Source organism: Molothrus ater, chromosome 5 (assembly GCF_012460135.2).
Source record: "Molothrus ater isolate BHLD 08-10-18 breed brown headed cowbird chromosome 5, BPBGC_Mater_1.1, whole genome shotgun sequence".
Classification (NCBI taxonomy): domain Eukaryota; kingdom Metazoa; phylum Chordata; class Aves; order Passeriformes; family Icteridae; genus Molothrus; species Molothrus ater.
This window is the reverse complement of record NC_050482.2, coordinates 46,802,976-46,823,434: the sequence shown is the minus strand read 5'-3', so window position 1 is coordinate 46,823,434 and position 20,459 is coordinate 46,802,976. Positions and strand designations below refer to the sequence as shown.

The 20,459-nt window shown below is 38.2% G+C and overlaps 1 protein-coding gene across 7 annotated transcripts in view; it reads right to left on the bottom strand.

Moving 5' to 3' along the window:
• Positions 1-20,459, bottom strand: part of ANO4 (anoctamin 4) — a 187,568-nt gene that overhangs the window by 8,265 nt on the left and 158,844 nt on the right. For all 7 annotated transcript variants that reach the window (XR_004981806.2, XR_004981807.2, XM_036400690.2 and 4 more), the window contains 9 exons: positions 18,994-19,158; positions 14,993-15,029; positions 12,486-12,597; positions 11,402-11,459; positions 8,687-8,784; positions 6,160-6,302; positions 5,011-5,163; positions 3,614-3,761; positions 1,088-1,207 (listed from right to left, as the gene is read on the bottom strand). Coding sequence is in view for 5 of the 7 variants with exons in the window: in XM_036400690.2 (XP_036256583.1) it covers positions 1,088-1,207; positions 3,614-3,761; positions 5,011-5,163; positions 6,160-6,302; positions 8,687-8,784; positions 11,402-11,459; positions 12,486-12,597; positions 14,993-15,029; positions 18,994-19,158 (1,034 nt within the window). In the remaining 2 variants the exon portion in view is untranslated. The remainder of the gene's footprint in view (positions 1-1,087; positions 1,208-3,613; positions 3,762-5,010; positions 5,164-6,159; positions 6,303-8,686; positions 8,785-11,401; positions 11,460-12,485; positions 12,598-14,992; positions 15,030-18,993; positions 19,159-20,459) is intronic.

Genomic DNA, 20,459 nt, shown 5'->3' with positions numbered 1-20,459 from the left:
TAATAGTGTTCTGTTTAGGGGATATTGAGCAGACAATTTTTTTTTTTTTATTGTGGGATTTCCATCTTAAAATTGAAGGAGCAGCATCTTCATGCCCCTCCCCCCATTTATTATGTTATACCACTCAAAAGTCTTCCTATTCATAAAAACATCACAATATTGCAAGTATCACTGACTTTTGCTGTATCACAGACCTCTGTGGTATCACAAAGTATCTTTTGTTCTTTAGGCACTCATAAAAGGATTTTTAATTCTTTACAATGAAAAATACTGGGACTAAGTGTATCTCCTAAAGGCTACCAGGTCTCATGCTTGTAATGTAACATGGCAATTAAAAAATGGTAGCTGTATTTGTTTGGTATTTTTGGTTGGGATACTATTTAAGACCTTTATGTAGACCCTTGGGGTTTTTGGCCATCAAATTCACTCAGGTACAAATCAGCCATTACAGATTTTTCTCAGACTGCAATTTCTCCAATCTGTTGTTGAGGACAAAGACGTGCAGATGATTAACTGCTCATCTTCTTTTGATTCAAACCACAAGTATATGATTATTACTAATAATTACACCAGTAAACAATGACATAAACATATTACCCATTCCACAATTTGGAAATGCTGGATTTGAGGTTTCGTAAAGCCAGCTTATGACAGAGCCTGTTTATGTCTGTCAGACCTGTGGAACACCTCAGTGTGGCCTCTCCTGTGCAACCTTGACTTCCTGTGCATGCCCTGTGATATCATCTCATCACAATTGGGTCTCACTGGTACCTAAGTAATCAGGCACCTATTACTGGCCCTTTGATACCATATTTATCCATGATGATTGTGTCTGAGTCAAGCTATGACACCATAAAAATCCTGCATTAGGAACACCCTCCAGATACCAACTGTTTGGCTTCTCTTTTATCTGAGGAAGGAATCATGCAGGTAAAGTGAAACAGTACCAAGAAGAGCATGACTCTGAACAGCACAGTTAAAACTTTCAATTTTTAACTTCTAAAATTTAGTTTCAACTCCAGATTTATTATTATGCTTCTCTATTTCAATTTCCTAAAGCAGAGAAGTATGTTGAACAGAAACTTACCTGCAATATTTTAATGGTGAACCAGAGAATTCACTTCCATTTGATGTTGGCTCTGAACGGTTTTCAAAGTCAGACACCAGAAATACTGATAAACTGGCATTAACATAGCCAACCATACACCTAGAGGGGACAAAATGCTGTCAGCAGGACACAGCAAGGTTTTTCCATAAACTGTTGTACCCAGGAGGATGTCCTTTGGGTTTCATAAAATCCAAAAGTACAATTTTGGTGCTTATTAATATTTGAAAGGGATGGTGAAGCAATATAAAAGAAATGCTAAAGTAGGTCAGATGAACAATAAACGTGAAGCAATGGTAGATTTCTATGGGAGAAGGAATGGTGAAGATTGGGACTAGTTACTTTTGAAAAGTCACCTAAATGGTGAACAATAGGGGCAGAGAAAATAATGAGGAGTGTTAGGAAGATAATCAAAATATTCCCACTGCTACACTCATGGTACTAGCACAAGGGACACTAAATCAGATGGAAAGATAGTACACTTAAACAGCTTTTTAGAAAATGCCCAGTTGATCAGAGGAACTCTGTTCTAGAAGATCCCAGCGTGACTGAACACTGTGAGGGCCAGGCAAAATTTAGAGAATACTGAGTAGGAGAAATTATCCCCTGTTGAAGGGCTGTGGGTGTCAAGTTTGTGTTAGTAAAGCTGAAGAGATCTGACCAAAATGTGTTGTGCTGGTCATGCTGCACTGCCCAAACACAGGTAAGGGTAGACACAATATGTATCTTGGTGTAGAGTATAATGCACAGTAAGGGTTGGGGGATTTGGTTTTGGGTTGGGTTTTCCTAAATATGGACTTGACAGTGTTTGAGAAATTATATTCAAACGCCATCTGGCTATGTCTCCATACTGATTACATTTGGAACTTAATTTAATTCCAGTATTTTTCTAGTATCATTGTGTGTCATGTGGATCTAATACCTACAGATGTTTTTTGAAAGAAAAGAGTCCCTCTCTCTTTTAAGCTATTCAATAACAGAGGGTCTTCACTCCTTAATCTGAGAAAACTCACTATTCCTGTGGATTTCTGAATATCTTCCTGCTTTTGTAACAGTACTTACTAATAACATTATTCAGAATGCTGACATAAACAGTTTAAATACACGTTAGCTCCTTCAAAATATTACTACCTGACAGCTTCATCTAGAAATGAAGTGTGAAAGCAGAAGTGTGAAAACATTGTACTAGAGGTTTGTGAAAAGAAGATAAGAGCCAAACTGTGAGCCAAACTACTTCCCCTGTGCAGAACTAGTTTCAAAGCCACTGAGTCATATTTGAGTCCTAAGAGAAATATTTCTAAAGGTATTGTTTTTCATCCACAATGGTCCTTAGAAAATCCTTCCTTATGCTTTCCTTAGCAATAAGAGTTGCTTATAGTGCCCCAATGTCCTGTAGATCTTTATAATGGCAAGAGCAGAGGCACATGCTCAGGAACAACTGGCACCAGACCACTTTGCCCCTGAAGGGATTTGAACTCTTCATGAAAGTAAACAGAACATCCTTCCTAGCCCCAGCTAAAACGCCCAAATCCTTGCAGGACAGGAGTTGGCAGGTCTGCTAATCAGGAGCTGCCACACCAGATGCCCTTCTTCTGTCAGCATGATTAAATGTATTGACAGTCAAAAGATGTCAAAAAAGCAGCAACAGATGAACTCACTTTCTGCAGCAGGGAGTAAAAAAATCAATCTACCATATGTCCAATAGCAGAATGCAAGCTCTCTGTCCCTGTCTACTGTTTAGCCTGGGTTTCTTTGTACAGCAGGGTTCCTTGCTAATGGCACTGCTAGAGCATTTGCAAACTGTGTCTGTGTTTGGCTGGATTCAGTGACCTTCCCAGAGCACAGCAGCTGAGATTTCACAAGTGGCCATGCAGTAACTATCTCATGCTTCCTGGTAGTGTGCACGTGCTAAAATAATCTCAGTGTTTAGCAACACTGAGAGAAAATCCACTTAGGCAGCAGGGATTCAGATCACAAATGTCTCCTGGAAGATTTAATCTAAGAACTCTAGTTTTAGAAGAAAAACAAATTGCTTTCCTCTGTGAGTATATATTGATGTATTAGTTGGAAATTTCTTCCTCTTGCTAGACATTACTTTTTAAAGTAATACATGCTGAATATTACATCAGGAAACTCCCCAGTGTACAAGTTTAAGATGCTCAACAATTCTTTACTGATTCATATCAGCATTGCTTCAGAAAAAAACGAGTATTATATCCATGTACTACCAGCTGGGAAGTACAGCTTGGGCAGCATCCTGTCACACACACAAAATCTCTGAAATAGCTCTGCCATGTTTGCCTTGAAGTAACCTCATGGATCACAGTCACTCAGCAATCCATTCTGTGAATATGCAGAGCATCAGTACCTATGGTATCTGGTACCTGTTACCTAAACACAAACAATACATTTGGTTTAGTGGAATCAGAACATAGTTATACTGCATCTATTCAAGTACTAAGTGATTTTCATGCACATCTGTTCCCCCCTCCAAAAGAAAAGCCTTACTTTTGTCCTGCTTCTCCTTGGCCAGCACAGGGTCCATATTTGTAGGCATAAACAAGGCGAGGGATGAAATCTGATGTCACTGCTATAACAAATGCATTTGTGATAACTGAAAGAATTCCAATGCCTTCCAGGATCCCGTACCAGATGCCTGTTCAACAAGGACAGCATGTTTGCTCCAGGAAAAACAAGAGCCAAAGTGCCTGAAATACTGCATGATCTGAAGTAGTTTCCTCCACTTCACAAGGTGTTTTTATGTAGTTTTTATCCAAGAGTCACTGAGTAAAAATAAATTTTCTTATTGAACAGTGAGACCTCATCACTGTGAATCGCACCAAAGGAAGGTTAGACATACCCATTGATTTAATGAGGCATTGAATTGCCCCTGAAACTTTGCTAGAATGCAATTTATTTTGAGAAATCACATCTGAATCAACATGAAAAAAAAAAGTATTCTTCTGTGCTTCTATTAATTACAGTATAGAACTGGTTTTTTTACAAATTATGTCTTAGTGTATACCATGTATGGCTGTTGTCCAGGCTTGTGCCAGAACCCACACTGTTCTCATTCAAAGCTTTAATCAGACACAGACTTTAGGCACATGGTATAATGTTCTAAGAGCACAAAACCTGAGCTTCTGCTATTTCTTGGTGTGGGCTATGGATTTTTGCAATATTGTTGGTTAAGTTACTGAGGTTTCCTATTTGCCCCTCTGAAAACACCAGGGATTCAGTGCTGGGCAGATGAATTTGTTTCTGAGTTCTTCCTAAAGGTGTTGTGCTTTTGCATACTGCAAGGACAGAAGAGATTTGTAGTCAAAATAAGTTCAGAGATCCTTTGCAATAGTGTGTGGCTGGATGACCTCAGGTTGTGTGGACCTTGTGTTTAGCAATGCAGATGTGACTCTCTGAGAGCAAGTTTGTCTGCTGGGATCCAGACCCACCCTGTCTGACCCACCAGGGACCTGGTGGGCATGGCCCCTGAGTCACAGGGGAGCTTGGTTTTGGCCAGATAAACATAAATCATACAGGTTCCTTACAGGATGGTGGCCACTTTAACTTGACTTGCATGTTTCATCTGATATGTCTGGTTATTGTCTTCAAGTTGAGCAGCAGCCTGTGTTGGCACAGTGTGTCTGCCATAAAAAAGCACCTGCAGAGGACACTGATCACTTTACACCCTGGCTGTTAAATCCTCCAGAAAATCATTAAAAGATCATAGACTATTAATTGCATAAGTTGATTGGCATCAGATACTTGAAGTTTTTTTGAACAGTCAAGGGGTGTATTATTAATTGGGAAGATGACTGACAATACCTTAATCTGCTCTTACTTGAAGTGGTCAAAGCTTTGATGAATAACACATATATATAACAAACACCTCTTAACAAAGAGCTCACCTATATCTTTGGCTCTTGAAGCTAAAGGTCTTCTCCACTGAGTAACAAATTTGTAAGCATCAAGCCGAATTTCAATAATATTGTTTAGTAAGGCCAGAAGTGGTGCCAGTGGAAAAGCTGCCACAAAAATGGTTGTGAACCCAAACTGAAGAACTGGGGGGAAAAAAAAGGAAATATCACAGAATAACAGTTAGGATCCAATCCCAAGGTCTAAAATACCAAAGAGTGTATGCAAATAAGCAGTATATACAAAGTATACAGACACTTCTCATATGTCCTACTATATAATGGTCTAGTGGCAATTTTACAGCAAGTCCTTGTCATAAGTTAGAAGAAAGAGTAAAAAACCCCTAGAATGAACAGCACGATGTAAATTTTGTAATTTGGAATGAAGTTCTGAAGGGGACAAACTGCGCTTTTAGAAAGGGACATTTTTACTCCAGCATCAGCTAGGATCTCTCAATACTTGCAAAGATTAGGGATGAATGCATTCTTTTTAATAGTTCAGATGGGAAACAGTTTGAAATTCTGTTTAAGTTTCTAGAGGTAGGTTTTCAGAGTATCAGATTTCCCATTAATTTGAAAAGAATTGTGTGAGGCAGAAAAGGAAAAACCAATCATGACATATGCAGTTTAGTCACATAGGGCAAAAGTTCATTTTTTTTAATATCTTTTTTTGAGCAGTTATTCTCCTCTCTCCTCTTGATAGAGCAATGCCTTCTTGGCAGTAAGTTACTTTGTTCATGTGAGGTAGTAAATGAGGGAGGATTTTAAACATAAATAAGCATGCTGGTCTGTACCACACACTTCAAAGGAAAAACACAGGACAACTTGTTTAGAAAATAACAGCAAAGTTCTTCAGAAATGTACGCAGATAAAGAACTGGGCTCTGGTTTTGAGAAACAAATCCAGAATGGGAAATGTTTCATAAATGGGAGGTTAGCAAATCATCATCAGCGTGCTTAACTACATTGGTTTGGTTCTTCAAAACTGACTCCCATTCCTCACCTGACCTGTGAGAATGAAACCTTTTTGCAGTCTCCTTAGCTTCATATAGTGATAATTAAAAGAATTCACCAGCCCACATCAACAAAATACCAACAACATTAAAATATAGTGAAAGAGAGAGAATGAAGGTTAGAGCCATACTCATTTCTAGGTATTCATCAAAGAGTCCATAAGCATTCATAGGCTGCAGATTATAGTCCTTTTCCCACTGTGGGAAGCTTGTTTTTCCCTGTGTGCCATACTCTTGCTGTAGTTTCCTCCTGGTCCACCAGTTTTGAATTAGCCTACATTTTAAATTAAAGAAAAGAAACAAAGTAAAGAATATGAATGGCTATTTATCACAAAATTGGAATAGCTTAAGTGGGCACAACATATGCTGCAAAATTCATTTCCCAATGTACAGGAAAACGGAGCATTGGTAATACACGTGGATGATGACACAGCATAATAGGTATGAAAACAGATGCAGCTGATGAGCTGTAATCCCAGCCTATATGTTGTTAAAACAATGAAAGGATTTTGACATATTTTCAGTATTATTTACTTATTTTTCTCTGCACAGAATGGCAAATCACCTCATGGTTTGTTTATGTGGCAGAATGCAGTGCTGCGTGGAGATAGCTGAGCTCAGTAAATAAGAGTGGTAATAATGCTGCTGGATTCTTTCCTCTGTGTGTGACCCTGCATCTCTGCATGGCTCTACAGAGTGCAGGGTAACAGTCTCTGGGCAATCCTGGGAGGGAAAAGGAAACCTGAATGGTGTCTGCAGCCAAATATTCAGAGGAGAAAGAGGCAGAAAGAAATGTCTGAACTACCATGGTGGCTGAGAGATGGATGGCTGACGTAGAAGCTACCTCCATCTCAAGAAATGGGGGACCTGTACTGGACCTCAGGGGGAAGATACTGTTCCCAAAGAAATGCATGTGTAAGAGCACTGAGAAAGGCAGTGAGCCAAAAGTGAAATGAATTCTCACATCTGAAATAAACACCTTTTCAGGGAGTTGCACTGGTATGGCCAACAAAGGACACTAGTTAAGAGTTACTGTAGAGAGCAAAAAAACCCCAAATGACAGATTTTCATCACAATGACAGATTTTCTCTGAAGTTGTGGTTGGCCACTTTGTCTCAGTAAGAAAAAGCATGATAGATCACCCAAATACTTCAGTCCTTTTCCTGACAATGCTTCACTTCTTCCCCTCACAGTGGCCTGGTCTGGTCTGTGAATGGTGCAAAGTGACTGCCAATAGTCATTAGATTTGGGTAAGGGTTTGGACAGCTGCTTGTTTTCTTGAATCTCAAAGATTATGTTTCCATTTACGTAATTCATCAGGAAGATTACAGCTTTTCCTGTCTTCCTTAAAGAAGTGTAGGTGAAACTGAGTGCAGCTCAACTGAATTCAGGTACAGAGTGCAGGGCTGCCTCCAAGTCCTCTGGCCATCCACATTGTGTTGGCTGCCATCAAGCTCTTAGTAGAAAGGTGTTTTTCACACAAAAAGGAAATGCATCTGCTTGCAGCATTTCAGGGCTAGAAGATGGACTGAAGGGTCTGGAGAGCAAACACATCTCTCATCAGAATAAGTTGAAGCGTTTCACAGTGTTGTGACCGTGTCTTTTATATTGTGGTTTTCCTTGTGACTCTGAAGAGAAGATTCATTTCACCTGAAGCAGTTTATTCCTATTAAACCACTTGTTCTTAAACAATCTCCTCCTATCTCTATCAATCACATTCTTTTATTTCTCTTCTGTGCTCTTTGTTAAGTTTCAAAATCTGTATTAATAGAAAGCAGAAAGTTCTAGTGAAAACTGGCAAAAGTGGTAGGGAATGGAAAGAGAAGGATCAATACTCTGCTACTGTTCCCTCCTGCCCATCCCTGCAGCCCTAACAGCTGCAAAATACTGACAAGGAGTGCTAGGCCCAGGAAGGATGGAGAAATAGCAAATCCCTCTGAACTTCACAAGGGCAAACTTTCTGACAGTGTCAGCTCTCTCTTAGATTTTCACTCTTGCTAATTTCCCTTGATGACCATCCACACTCTCTCTAGCATAAACTACACTGATCATATTAAACCTATATTAATCATATTAAACATGCTCATTAAATACTAATCAATAAGGAATAAACCAATAAGAAATGAGTAATTTCCAACCTTTTAGCTAGGGCACAGCTTCATGTTACCTTGAAAATCGCAAGGGAACTTGTCTACATACCAGTCATTTTTCTATCTTTCAGAGTGTATGTGCCAGCAGTGCATTTTTTCTAGCTCATACCTGCTCTTTCAGACATCTTTTGTCACCCAACAAGAAACAGAATTTAGACCTTACTAGTATAGTTACGAAATGATACATATAATATTTTTTATGTAAGCAACATAGTAGTCACACAGTATTTTTTAAGGAGTTTAAGAACACAGAATACAATTTAACAAAATAAAGTACTTCCCATGTATTACTTATTTGTTAATATTTATATTACACTTTCACTTCTGCAAACTGTGTCCAGTCTGGAAAAAAAGCCCCAAACATCATCTATATGTCTGGAGTTCTGTATCCTTGGGGAGATTTTCTGTTCTAATGACTACTGCATCCTGCTTTTATTAACTGGTGGTAAGGAAAACATAAACTTAATATTCTGTGACCTACAGAAGCATAGGTATTATATTTACTTACGGATATCCCAATTCCATGAAATTATTCCATGTCTGCTTTAACACCATTATAATGCCCATTTGCATACAGAGATCAATAAGGCATCCACTAGGGTGGCACTACAGAAAAAAAAAAAGAAAAAATGTTAAACAAGAATTATAATGAGTTTTAAAGCATTTATTAATGCTATAAATGATACTGGATCATTTACTAAAAGAGAATTACATGCATTCTCCTTATTTTTGAAAGAAGAGTAAACTCATGGGAACAGATGACACTGTATCATACTGTCAGCACTTTAAGCTTATCACCTAATTCTCTGCAGAGGTCAGAGTCAGCTGAAACCAATGCAGTTTTCACAGCAGTGCTTCTAATGTGCTGTGCAACTGTGGGCAGGGCAGGGGCAAAGGCCACCAAGTTTCTCCATTGATTTCAATTGCTTTTGGGGAGGGTGACTGTGCATCAAGTCAAAGAATGAAGAGAGATTTCCTCCTAGCTGCACATAAACCAAACAGTTTATGCCTAGAGGATAGACCTAGAACTATTAATTGCGTACTATTTAACATCTACTGCTGAATAGACCATGCAAAGCTGTTCTCTTCTTGAAGAACTAAAAATCTCTCACTGCTGAGCAACAATTCTTAGTGTTTCTTGCTGAGTGCTTGCTTGCTTTAGCAGTGACTCCAGACCCTGAAGCAGTGGTGCTGCTTTTGGGAGAGATCTTCAGATAGTACAAATTTAGGTAATTTTTTATCTGGTATTGGAAAAAACAGAAAGACATGAAAAGTTCTCTACTTTGCAGATCCAAACAGTGTCGTTCAAACTGTATTTTACAATCTTGGGTGTTATAGATATGTCAAACAAATCACTGCCACAGAACTGGAATTATTTCTCTCTAACTTTTAGGGAGAAAAATTAATTATGACCTGGAATAAAATGAGACATTAATTTCTTATACATACTTCATTATCCAGCTCTCAGAACATGGATCATTGCTGAGGTCTGCTGACCTAATTTAGCATCTCTTTAGATTAACAGAGTGACAGGGTTGGGGTTTTTTGTTGTTTCTGGGGGGATTTGGGTTTTTTTGTTAGTTTTTTTGTTTTGTTTTGTTTTGTTTTTCTTCTCTCTCAGTATTACTAAATCATCATCCTTCTGTTTTTAGGAATCGTTCACATGAATGAATATACCCTGAGAGAGGTGGGTGCAGTGTAAATGAAGTAGCAGCAATATTACAACCATAACATCAATAATACATAAACTGTGGTCTGAGCATGTCCATAGACACTGGACTAGTGTAACTAAATGTCTTAGACTTGGCAAAATTTGACAGGTGAAGAGAGGGGTATTAGAGGAATATCTGACATGGTATTCTAAAGCAGGTTATTTCTAATAAGACCTAGCAGAGATATAGTCAATAACTTTTTCATTATTAGATCTTTTTTTTTATTATTGAACTCTTTTTTTCTCTAAGAAAAGCTAAACAGGGACTACTCAGAGTAGCTTCCACCAGCAACTAACCCAACCTGTAACACCTCCTGTTGCACCTTGCTCTTTTTTCCTTCCATCTCTTCTCTTGCACAAAGATGAGTCTCTTTCCATGTTCTCTGATCCCTCTGTGAAATGAATCAGCCCATTGAATCAGCAGAAGACTGATTCAGCCAGAAAAAGGAAGTTTACTGCTGATACAATGAACTGAATAGCTCTCACAGGGCTGGACAAGTGAGAACCAATGCAGAGGAAGAGGAAGGAGCAAGTCTCAGAGTGAGGAAGGAAGACAAGAACTGTTTTCTTTTGACAGCAGCAAGTCAGCTCAGCTCCAGACAGATTTTGGAGGGATGTTAAGCAAAATTCTGTTGGCCTATTTATCAAAGATTCTTCCCTTGAATTAACAGAATTCTCAACAAAATTAAGATGTTTTTATTAAAATTCAAATCCTTTTGTTTGTTTTGCTAATATTTGAATGGCCCTTTATTAACCAAAATATTTATGTATCCAGATATGTTTGAAAATTCAAGCTGGCAGGCATTTTCCACTTGCCATTTGTCATTTATCTGCAAAGCTGTTTCAATTATTCATCTGTAAAGCAGGAGAGAAACCACAGGATTTCAGCGTGCACATAGCAGCACTGGAAAGTAAATGACTGGTCCAGAAACTGCTTCTGTTCACCTCCTATAACTGTCAAATGGGCTTTGAATTCTGAATGTATTTATTTAAAAAAATAAATAAAATGGAATTGGTTCCTTGAGTTACTTGCAAAGCCAAACTCTCATTGCTTTTCATATTAATTTGATTTTATAGACATGAGACATTATGCCAGTAGCTTGTTTGGGAAGTTTGTTTAGTTGTTTTGGTCAAATTTCACATACATTTTATGTGTCTGGATTTTTCATTCATTACTTTATTATTTTAGCTCTCTGATCTTCAAGGCTAGAAAAACTGAGAAGAAAGGACTTTTTTTGAAGAAAAAAGTTGTCACATTTGTATTTGACTTTGATTCATTCCAAGGATAAAATATTTCCAATGTGAGGAATCTTTAAACCATCTGATACCACTGTTTGAATGTGATGCCAACACTAGAACTGCTAGCCTTGAAAAGGAAATACATATATATATATACTGAAAACCCAATAACACACTCAAAACTGCCTGGGCAGATTTCTGTGTCTGCTTCTGCTTGCATCCATGGCATCTGTGGGCAGCAGATCAATCAGCATGCAGCTATCAAACACTCACCTCTTCCAGCCTCCACCGGTTTATCAGCCTTAAGTAGGCACCAGGGTGTCCTGTAAATCTTTAACACAGGAATATAGATCAACCATGTTGTGTCAGCAGTCTGTTCACAGTAGTACAAGAAAGCTCACACTCTAATTTTAATCTGGTGTTATCTTAATGTGACTGGTGTAACTATAAAAGATGTTATGCTGTAAAAAGTTTTATGGGTATTCCTGGAATAATCCTCATGAAGGACTACAGATATTTTTGCTGCAGTTTTGTTTCAATACCATTGCTCTGCTGTTAGATATTCAACACAGGCAGAGCAGAGGGAAAATCTGACTAAAACTGCTCACATCAGTTTGGAAAATGGCTTTCAACTGCCAGTCCATTTCCTTACAACATAAAATGCTCTGTGATGTCTGCCTTCCTGTGAAATCAGTGAAAATTTTAGTTTTAAGTAAAAAACATAATTTTCTAACTATTCTCCTGTGTTTTCCCCCAAAGTTTTTCCCATATGTAAATAATCCATACTAATGGATTCTTCCACTCAAACCTTCTCTACTAAAAAGGTCCTTTTTTAGGAGACTACCAGGAAGAGATAAACAAATAATATATACTTAGATAGACACATAAATACACAAAAATACATGTATATAAAATATAAAATAAAAATATAATATATAATAGATATATATGTGGAAACCCCTGCCTCAAATGATAGCTCATAACTCACTCTTAACAGTTCAGATCATGTAATCAGAGCAGGTCCCTTCCGACTGAACTATCCTATCCTATCCTTTATTTATGTGTACAAATAAGACACATAAAACCAGAGTGAAATGACCTGCATGTATAGTATTGTGAGATGCATCTGTTTCCAATAGTGAAATTGTTAAGTTAATATTGAGACCATGTGGTGATAGGAAATGAAAACTGCATCTGTTTCTGGGCTTTTGAAAGGAGTACAAAACTGCAATCTGTTCTGCTGGAATTTGCATTTTGATATGTGTGATAATATGGTCCATTTTGTTTCATTACAAACAATTTTATTTCTTCTCTCTACTTCATTTTGCACATATGAGTGTGCAGACATCATTCCTACCTTCCAAGGAAGAATGCTATATAAAAGGTAGAGCTGTTCAGATTGACAAACTGAAAAAGAAACATTTTCAGAGTGAAGCTGTTCTCCCACTCCGATTCTGTACGAGGCTGCTCTGTGAAGAAAATGATCAGAGTTTCAGAAGCTTATTCAGATTATCAATTTCCCTTGGCACAAAGGCTGCACACAGCTGTAAGAGCTGGCAAGATATTTGTAAATTAGCCTGCTGTTTTCAAAATATAACCTGGCAGAGGAAATTGTACCCAGAAGCAGGATTCAGCAAGTGAGCTTGTAGAGACTTAGAAATCTATTCTGGTGTCTGCATATATATGTGTGTTCCCCCAAGACTGTAAGAAAGTGGTCAAGGTAATGTATATATTAAACATCCCACCTGTATTTAAGTGGTCTTTACAGGCTCAGGCTCCTCTCTTGTATAATTTTCTGTATCCTACCATAATGATATTGCCACTTCACCAAAGCTATTTAAATGCCTTTTTGTTAGAGATGCCACACTGAACTGAAGAAAATCCTCCTAGTGATTCTGTTTCATGGATTTGCCCACATATATCAGAGGAGTGCTGCTGCATGACTCCCCTTCCTTGTCCCAGGGAGCTTGTCACAAAAATCGAAGAAAAAATTTTTCAGTGGATGGGCTAGGGCTAACAGGAAAGGGGAAGACATATTCTTGTCTTTGGGTACTGTTCCTTATTCTCCATCTCAAGAAATATCAAGACAGAAGTTAACAAAACAATGTCCATGCCAACACACCAGTTCCATATTCTGGAACTACTTTCCAGCTGGCAGGAGCTTGTTGTTAGCTGACCATTCCTGTGAACAGGAGTAATCAGAGAAGTGGAGTTACTAATGCTGATTCTGAGTATCAAAATGATAGTAATCATATACTGCTTCCCAAGCAGCCTCCAGTAAAGTACTAGAAGTACAGAAAAAGCAATAAACTTGATTCTCTTTACTTGGAGCTGTCCTTTCATTAGATGCCAGTCTGCAGGAAGGACAAGTTTGACTATAACAAGGCTGCTGCAGCTGAAGCTTTGCTCACATGCCCATCAGAGACAATGGTGATGCTCTGGAGGAGCACAGATGTGAGTTCTGAAAAAGGTCGTGCAAAAGCTGAAGAAGGACATCCTCAATGTCTTCAATGTACTTTTGCTGCCAGTTCTACTTTGAGCTTATTACACTGATAAAGATAATTCAAATCAAATCAGTTCCTTTGGCCACCAGAATAAAAATCACAAAACCATCTGAACAGAATCGAAAAAACTTGACCTGCTGAATTTTCATACAAGTGCTTTCTGCAAAAAGCAGACCTACCTTGATGACAACCTAACAGAAAATAATCAGGCTTCAAGGTCTCTAGAATATATCTTACTGTCTGTCCCCAGGCTGTCAGGATATAGCTTGTACAATTCACAAACTTGAAAGTCATATTTCCCAGCTGTAGCTAGCAGATATCTTCTCCATGGATACAGGATAGCAAAAATATTTTAAAACTACAGCATACAAATGAGGACTCTCAGTTTACTAAGAAATGAATAGAATTCTTTTCTACACAGATGTAGAAAAGCCCTGTGAGAAGCTAAAATCAGTTGTTTCCTTTGAGCATCAAAGCATCAACATCTGTCTGTCTGGTACAAAATAATTTACTGAGCATCATCAATGTACACTGGTTTTCAGGAGCTCAAAATAACCTCCTCAAACCACTTGTATATGTGCAATAATGTGGTTTGCTTAATAGGCCTTCAGCCAGAGTCTCATTTCAGGCTTCTTGACATTAAGGAGCCCTTGCCAATTGCCCCCAACTACTGCAATCTTCCAAATATATCAGGATAATATACGAGGATCTTCACAGATCCTGTCTGAGCCGTGGGTATATGAATGACAGCCTGTTGTTACCCCATTGAGAGTGGATGTTCTCCTTAGAAAACATGTTTCCTTGCTCTAGCATAAAGACTGCCTTTGCAAGTGAGCTGAAAGGATCACTGAAATTTAGAACGTCATGTAGTTTAGGTGTAGGTAGAGTTGATGATTCACCTCGTCATTTTCCCTCCTTACTGCCCTTCTTAAAGGCAGATGTTTGATAGCCAATCAGCACCTTAGTTTTAAGCTATGAATTTGTTTTCTAGAAGTGGCTCCCCTTTTCCATGTTTACAAACCCTGGAGGTTGTGAGTGCTAAGTCTGTCTGAAAACTCATGTCTTTTCTTCGAAGGTAAAAATTCTACATGTACTTATAGTAAACAATTTGTTTACATTCTTAGATGGTAGGGGGTTGAAACAAGAACAAAGGTGGATGACTGTTATCACCACTGGTTAAATGGCACAGTAGTTTAGTTTATATACTTTCTTTTTACAAACATAAGAAAAACATTAATTCCTATAGATTGCAGATTAATTAGGATTTTTCATATTTATGCAGACATTTTGAATTTTATCATGGTCTATGGACCAATAAATAAGTACAATATTATTCAATTTTATATTTAACATTACTTACCTAAATTTGTCAGGAAAAGAGCAACTTTTTCATACAGCTGTAACAGAGAAGAAACAGCCTCTTAGTTACATGGCCAGCTCAAAAATGGAGGGAACATGTTAAATCTAGGAAGAGAACATGTTAAATCTGACATGCAGATGATTTCTGTGATGTTCTGATAATGACAATAAAACTACATAATATTACAACAATGATATAATCAAACAAGGAAGAGTAGAGTTTTTATATCTAATGCTTATCCATAATATATGGAGAAGAAATGCTGTCATTGTTCCTATTTTATATACAGAGTGAAAAAGGGTGAGAGAACTTTTCCAAAAAGAAAAGAAGAAACAACAGCATGACTGAGATTTTTGTTTTAGTTACTTATGGAACATTCACCTCACAAGGCAAAAATCGCTCTAGAAGAGCATGCTATGGTATGTTGGATATGTTGTTTATTTGGGGCTTTTTGATTTTGCTTGGCACTTTGGTGCTGAGAGGAAAAACACTGGGGGGATAGGTTTACTTCAGAGAAAATCTTTAGTAATCCCCACCACCAGACACATTTCTTACTCTGAGCCAGTGTCATTTTTCTAAATCCTAAGTGGTACTTTCTGCACTTTCAGGTACCATGCTCTCAAACTCTCCAGGAGACTCCAAACTTTGTTAAGATTACAAAACTAACTTGGAGGGTTTTCACAATCAGTATTTGCAAAGGAGTTTTGAACCTATTAACTACATCACCAACACCATCAGTATTAGAGTAAATGAATTCAATTATTTCCATTTGCTTTAAATGAGTCTGGAGCCTATTCCTACAAATTGCTAAATGTCCTTAACTCTCACTGATGCCTGCAGGAATACAAAGCCTCTCATATTTCAAGCTCAAGTATTTACTTACTCCTACAGTGCATTATCAGCAAAGTTTCTTTTTATTTGCAGTTATTCCTAGAATCTCTTGCTTAAATTGAGTTATGTATTGTTTACAGGCCAAACTGCCTGCTTAAGAGCTGAAGTCATCCTGAAATCTCTCATCCATGTTAACAACCACTTCATGCTTAGAATAGTTTTCCACTGCCTTTGGAGTAAATGGTTTTGTTTCAAGTAATGACAAAGGTAGTTTCTTCTGGGTTTAAAAAGCATCTCTTAAGGGCAACTGTAAACGTGCTAAATGTCTGGGTCATTTATATCCTGATCCCAGCAGGGAGTGTGGTTTTTTTACAAATGTTCACTGCTCTACAGAAGGGTTTATTAAAATTTCAATTTGTTGCTATTCCATTTGGAACAGTAAGACTGTGTTAGAGATTCTGCTAACAATGATTGGATCTAATTGTCTGCTACTGTCGTTTATCACTACTACCCTCAAGGGACCCTGTTTGGGATCATATTCTGTTCTCTGTTCATATTTTCCATGGGCAATATTACTGGAATTAACAGTTTTACATAGCCTAGGTAAAGCTACTGATTGTTTCCAGGTCAGGCTGCAAGATTATCTGAGAGACATTATGCTCGAGGGTCATTTTGTTTTGTTGTGTGCTCAGAACGTCTGGTCTGGAATTTACTTGTGGTCTGGACCTTTCCCCTGATGCTTTGAGAGGCTTAGGCTGTCAACTTGTATCAAAATCACTGCTGGTTTTCAAGTCTTCTAGCAGTGAATTCTCTACTGCTATGCACATCTTGGCCTGTTCTGGTTTTATTACTGTATCTTTTCTTGCTCTTCTGGCGCTTTTCTTGAATCACAGTTCATGCAGGATTCTACTACCTGAATTGCTTCCGGGGATTTTTCTTCTCCCAGAAGAAATCCCACGATTGCCCTTCAGTAAACTACATTAATCCATCATGGGAAGCAAGGGATTATGCTCCTAAAACCTTCCTTTGAAAAACTCCTGCAGTTTCATATTTGTGGATCTTTTTCTTCCATGAGCTATATCCACATCCAAGGTTGTGGTGTTTGTTGAATGGTGATGCGTATGAGGCTAGAGAAATCCATCTTTGCAGTGCTCCACTTATTTGATAATTTTAAGAAATAAAACAAAGTTTCTCAAAAGGCACCTTCAAGCAATCTTCCATTATTTAAAAGAAAAATCTCAGAGCTGTTAAACTCTTTGGGAATGAAGAAATTTCATTTCTGCAGCATTTCTTTGTTGCTGCTTCACTGCATATACAATGACTTACACCGAGAGCTTGAAAATAGATGTTGCACTGGCATAGATATATATATATATAGTTTTCAATTTTTTTCTTTTATGCTTATTGTGTGCTCTATGTAAAGAAAATCACCCAAAGCTAGAGACAAAACCCAATAAAATAAAAATGACATAAAAGAAGAGAGCCCTCAGTACAATCTCAGACAGAAAATCAGCTTCCTCCTTTCTGTCCTTTCTCAGCCTACAGTCCCACCTAAGGGAAAACATAGGAAAAACAACAGTTCTGGATAGACTGTTTTAGTCACTAATCCAGTCTTGCCTTCTTCCTTCTTCAAAGAAAGAAGCAAAGTCCTGCAGCAAACACTCTTGGAATTTCCTGCCATATAAAAAAGGACCCATCAAAAAGAATTTTTAGATTATGTAAATGCTTGGATATTGCATAGAGAAGAAAGAAGTCTCTAAGCCAGCCTTGGAAATGAGCAGACCTGAAATAACATCTCATCTTTTCCCTAGGAAGTAAATCAGCGTATCTTCTGGAGTGAAGCCTAACAAGCTGTTTGCAGAGGATGCTTGCTGTTGAGTAGGCAGAGATACACTCTGGCTCCAGTGCCCTGTCTGGTTTGTAGGCTGAACCCTCCTTCCCCTAAAAGGCATTTCTATAATGTCAGTTGACAAAACCTGATAGTGGAAGGCCATACACATCTTGCCAAGAGCAACAAAGAGCAGACACATTGCTATCAGAACAGCATACAGGAGTATCAGCATCTCAGTGGAAGGAGGGAACTCATTCCCCATCTAATCTATGCTCTACTCTCTTACTGGGACTGTTGCCACATGGAAATTCCATTTTTGTCTTTGTCCCAAGTCTGGTTCCAAACCAGCCCACAACAATAGCTGCCATCAGCCAGCCCCACTGCAGTGCAGCCAGGCCATGTCTCTGGTGCACGCTGGCAAAGGCCATGGACAGCTCTGGAACAAATCACGTCTGCTCAAGCCTTCTGGAGCTTTCAGCTCAAGAGAGTTCTGCTTATGGACATTGGGTCTGTGTTGCAGACGTCTTTTCATGAAAAATCCTTTCCTTAGGATTTTTCCTCCTGAGAAGCTGAGAGGCCTCAGGAACAAAATGTAAACAATGGTTATCTGCTGCTGTGCAATGCAACAAGTGGATCTGTGATTGGTCTCGTGGTTGTTTGTAATTAATGGCCAATCACAGCCCAGCTGGCTTGGACACAGAGCCCGACCCACAAGCCTTTGTTATCATTCCTTTCTATTCTTAGCTAGCCTTCTGATGAAACCTTTTTTTCTATTCTTTTAGTATAGTTTTAATGTAATATATATAATAAAATAATAAATCAAGCCTTCTGAAACATGGAGTCAACATTCTCATCTCTTCCCTCATCCAAGAACCCCTGTGAACACAGTCACAGGTCTGCATATGCATATCCTCACTGGAAAACCACCATGACAGCTGAAATTAGAATTACTGAAATTAGTGTAAATATGAATTAGCTTTGTCACTATATTAAAAAAACCCATCAAAACATAATTAAAAAGAAGGGTATTAATGAAGTGGACTGAAAACTGCATATATGTAAAAGGGAAAGAAGTGGCAGAGGATAAAGCAAGGGTATGATCATCTCCCTAAAATATTTTCAGAATATTCAAACATACTTTGCATAATATTTTGGGGTTGGAATTGCACTTTATATAAATAGTAAATGATGTCCATAAACAATAATTCCATGTCTGGCTCAGCATGACACTCCACTCCTGCTGAAAAAAAGAAATGAAAGCATTTGGTTGTCTGCTGACTGAGAACATCTACTGCTCTGGTGGCTTAGGTATAACTTTGGATATGTTAATTTTACTCACCACATTCAGTAGCATGATGATGCAAAAGTTGATGCACACTGCAGTCCCTGTAGTTGCAACCTGAGAGTTATTCCTGATTAAAGCCCACTTAAAGGCAGCAAAAGTGCTGACAGTCACAACGCGGTAAATAACAATGCCAAAAACAGCAGCAATCACCACACAGATCTAAGGGAAGGAAAAAATCAGAGAGAAGAACCTGAAAACTTCCAGTGCAACAGGAGTTACTTTGTCCCTGAAACTCTTAAAATTAAATTAAATTAAAGACTTTAAAAGTGTATTCTTTTTGATTCCAGAGGAAGGTGTCAACATGATAATTTTTCTTCTTGTTAAGTTCTTGTTATTTCTCATAACAAAAAATATCACCAAAAATATTAAAATAACTTTTAGTTTCAAGCATTTTCTTGAAAATCTTCCTTGCCCTTAGTGTTAATGCGGGAAACAGTATTGCCAGCTCTGGGAATTAGAAATTTTCCTTATCTGCACATGATGTGTAGGGGTTAGTCTCAAGCTGCCTTTGCAGCTTGATGGTATCATACTTGGGATGGATTTTGTGAACTGATGGACTTCACTCTTCACACAAATGTCTCCATTTGTAAGCACTGCCTCAAAAACAGCCCTGCCAAGCCAGCCTAGCTAGCTGTTTCTTCCTACAGTTTTGGGAAGTTTCTATCTAGAGAAGGTAACCAGTTTGATTGCTTTTGTGATTTCCTCTCTGATGACACTTTCAGCAAATGTGACAATTAGAATGAGAAAGCCACAGCTGCTGCTTAATGACTTAATGCTCCTCATGCAACAGTTGAGCTGTATTATTTACTACACTGTGAGAGTCTGTGCTGAGTAATTTTGAGAACTGCTCTAACTTGAAGTTTGGTAAGTGTATATCTCCTGTTATAGGTGTAATAAAAAAAAAGATCTTATCTAAATGGTTAAAAAAGTGTAGATTCTCTAACTTGCTGGAAGCCCATGCTATGCCAACAGTAAAAATAACTTCAGTGAAAATAATTTTTGTCCTGTTTTAAGGGCTGTTATGGGGACAATATTTTGTGGTACACGCAATTTAATGCAAGGCTACTCTCTCTGGAACTTTGAGTAAGATCTATCACTAGTCTAAGAAGATTAATGATTGAGTTTGCATAAGGTAAATTACTGCCACCCTTCAAGAAAAAAAACATGGGGAAAATACACAAAATATGGGAGTTGTAGTATCAATTCTGAGCAGAGACTGCAGTCCTGAGTATGTGTCCTCAAGGGCTGAGTCAAGGTGTCCATCCACCTGACGTACCAGAGCACAGTTCATCTCAATAATGCTCTTGCCTTTCTTGACCTAGATAGTTTTGGACAATTTTAGAGCCATCAATTTCCTACTGTCCTCTGCCCTGTTGCTCACTTACCTGGCTCTCCACAGCTCCTGAGGCTGTACACATCTATCATTGTCTTGTCTCCTGGAAAAGCCCCAGTAAATTCCG